Source organism: Passer montanus, unplaced genomic scaffold (genome assembly GCF_014805655.1).
Source record: "Passer montanus isolate IOZ18808 unplaced genomic scaffold, ASM1480565v1 scaffold458, whole genome shotgun sequence".
Taxonomy (NCBI): domain Eukaryota; kingdom Metazoa; phylum Chordata; class Aves; order Passeriformes; family Passeridae; genus Passer; species Passer montanus.
Window position 1 is genome coordinate 23,650 of NW_024369463.1, and position 1,914 is coordinate 25,563.

A 1,914-nucleotide genomic window follows, 5' to 3' on the forward strand; every position below is an offset into this window, starting at 1 on the left:
TCCTTCAAATTCCGTTTATTGAAACCCCCAAAAACCAGGGGATTTTTTTGGGAGAACGGCTGGATTTTTTCCCAGGAATTCCAGGATTTTTTCTGGAATTCGGGCAGGGCTGGGCTCACCTGAGCAGGTGGAAGGTGAGCCAGTACATGAAGAGGGGCTGGGCGGCGGCGATGGCCATGGTCAGGTACATGCGCAGCTGGTTCTTGGCCCCCCGCACCAAAACCCCCTCGGCCGCCGCCTCCGAGAGCAGCTTCAGCCTCAGCGTCCGGATCTGGGGGGAAAAAGGGAAAATTTGGGGTTAAAAACAAAAAAAAGCAAAAAAAGCTCAAAAAGCCCAAAAAAATCCCATGAAAAAGCCCCAAAATCAGCCCCAAAACCCCCTCGGCCGCCGCCTCCGAGAGCAGCTTCAGCCTCAGAGTCCGGATCTGGGGGAAAAAGGGAAAATTTGGGGTTAAAAACAAACAAAAAAAAAAAAACAAAGGTAAAAAACCACAAAAAAACCCCAAAAATTACATTAAAATCCCATGAGAAACTCCCAAAATCAGCCCCAAAACCCCCTCGGCTGCCGCCTCCAACAGCAGCTTCAGCCTCAGAGTCCGGATCTGGGGGGAAAAAGGGAAAATTTGGGATTTAAAACCAAGAAAACACAAAAAAACCTCAAAAAAAGGCCAAAATTCCCAAAAAAATCTCATGAAAAGGAGCCAAAATCCAGCCCAAATCCCCCTCAGCCGCTGCCTCTGAGAGCAGCTTCAGCCTCAGAGTCTGGATCTGGGGGGAAAAGGGAAAATTTGGGGTTAAAAACAAAAAAAAAAAAAAAAAAAAAACCACCAAAAAACCCAGAAAACCAAAAAAAACCCCCAAAAATTACATTAAAATCCCATGAAAAAGCCCCAAAATCAGCCCCAAATCCCCCTCAGCCGCCGCCTCCGAGAGCAGCGTCAGCCTCAGAGTCCGGATCTGGGGGGAAAAGGGAAAATTTGGGGTTAAAAACAAAAAAGAACCAAAAAAAAGCTCAAAAAACAGGCCAAAATGCACATAAAAATCCCATTAAAGAGACCCAAAATCAGGCCCAAATCCCCCTTGGCTGAGGCACCCGAGAGCAGCTTCAGCCTCTGTGTCCAGATTTGGGGGAAATTTGGGAAAATTGGGGAAAATTTGGGATTTGGAACTTTGGGATCGAACCGTCAGGCCCTAAAAACCCAAAAAAGCCAAAAAACCTCCTCCAAAAATCAGAGAACAAAGCAAAAATCCTCCCCGAGCATCACTGAAAAGATGACATTTTGGTGAATTCCTGGAAATTCAGAGCAAATTCCTGGGAATTCCGCCAACAAAAGTCAGAGAACAAAGCAAAAATCCTCCCCGAGCATCACTGAAAAATTGAAATTTTGGTGAATTCCTGGAAATTCAGAGCAAATTCCTGGGAATTTAATGAATCCCAAAGACCCAAAAATCCTAAAAAATCCCCAAAATTCCCCAAAAATCCCCAAAACCCCCAAAACTCACCATGAAGATGAAGATGCTGAAGCAGCACCAGCTCAAGGCCACGTAGTAGCCGGCCCTGCCCAGCAGCAGCCCGGCCAGCAGCCCCACAATCATCCTAAAAACGGGATAAAAACGGGGATTTTAACCAAAATCGGGGGTTTCAACCCAAAACTGGGGGATTTTATCACAAAACTGGGGGATTTAAACAGGGAATGGGGAGATTTGACCCCAAAATTGGGGGATTTCAACCCGAAACTGGGGGATTTAAACCCAAAATTGGGGATTTCAACCTAAAATTGGGGGATTTCATCACAAAATTGGGGGATTTAAACAGGAAATTGGGGGATTTCAACCTAAAATTGGGGGATTTTATCCCAAAATTGGGGAATTTAAACCCAAAATTGGGGATTTCAACCTAAAATTGGGGGATTT

At 45.5% G+C, this 1,914-nt stretch overlaps 1 protein-coding gene across 1 annotated transcript in view; it reads right to left on the reverse strand.

Annotated features, from left to right (window-relative positions):
- Nucleotides 1-1,914, reverse strand: part of LOC120508196 (protein YIF1B-B-like) — a gene marked incomplete at its 5' end in the record, with an annotated part of 7,010 nt that continues 5,096 nt past the window's right edge. Inside the window, one exon of the mRNA XM_039721567.1 lies at nt 1-271. Within this exon, the coding sequence (XP_039577501.1) occupies nt 116-271 (156 nt within the window). The remainder of the gene's footprint in view (nt 272-1,914) is intronic.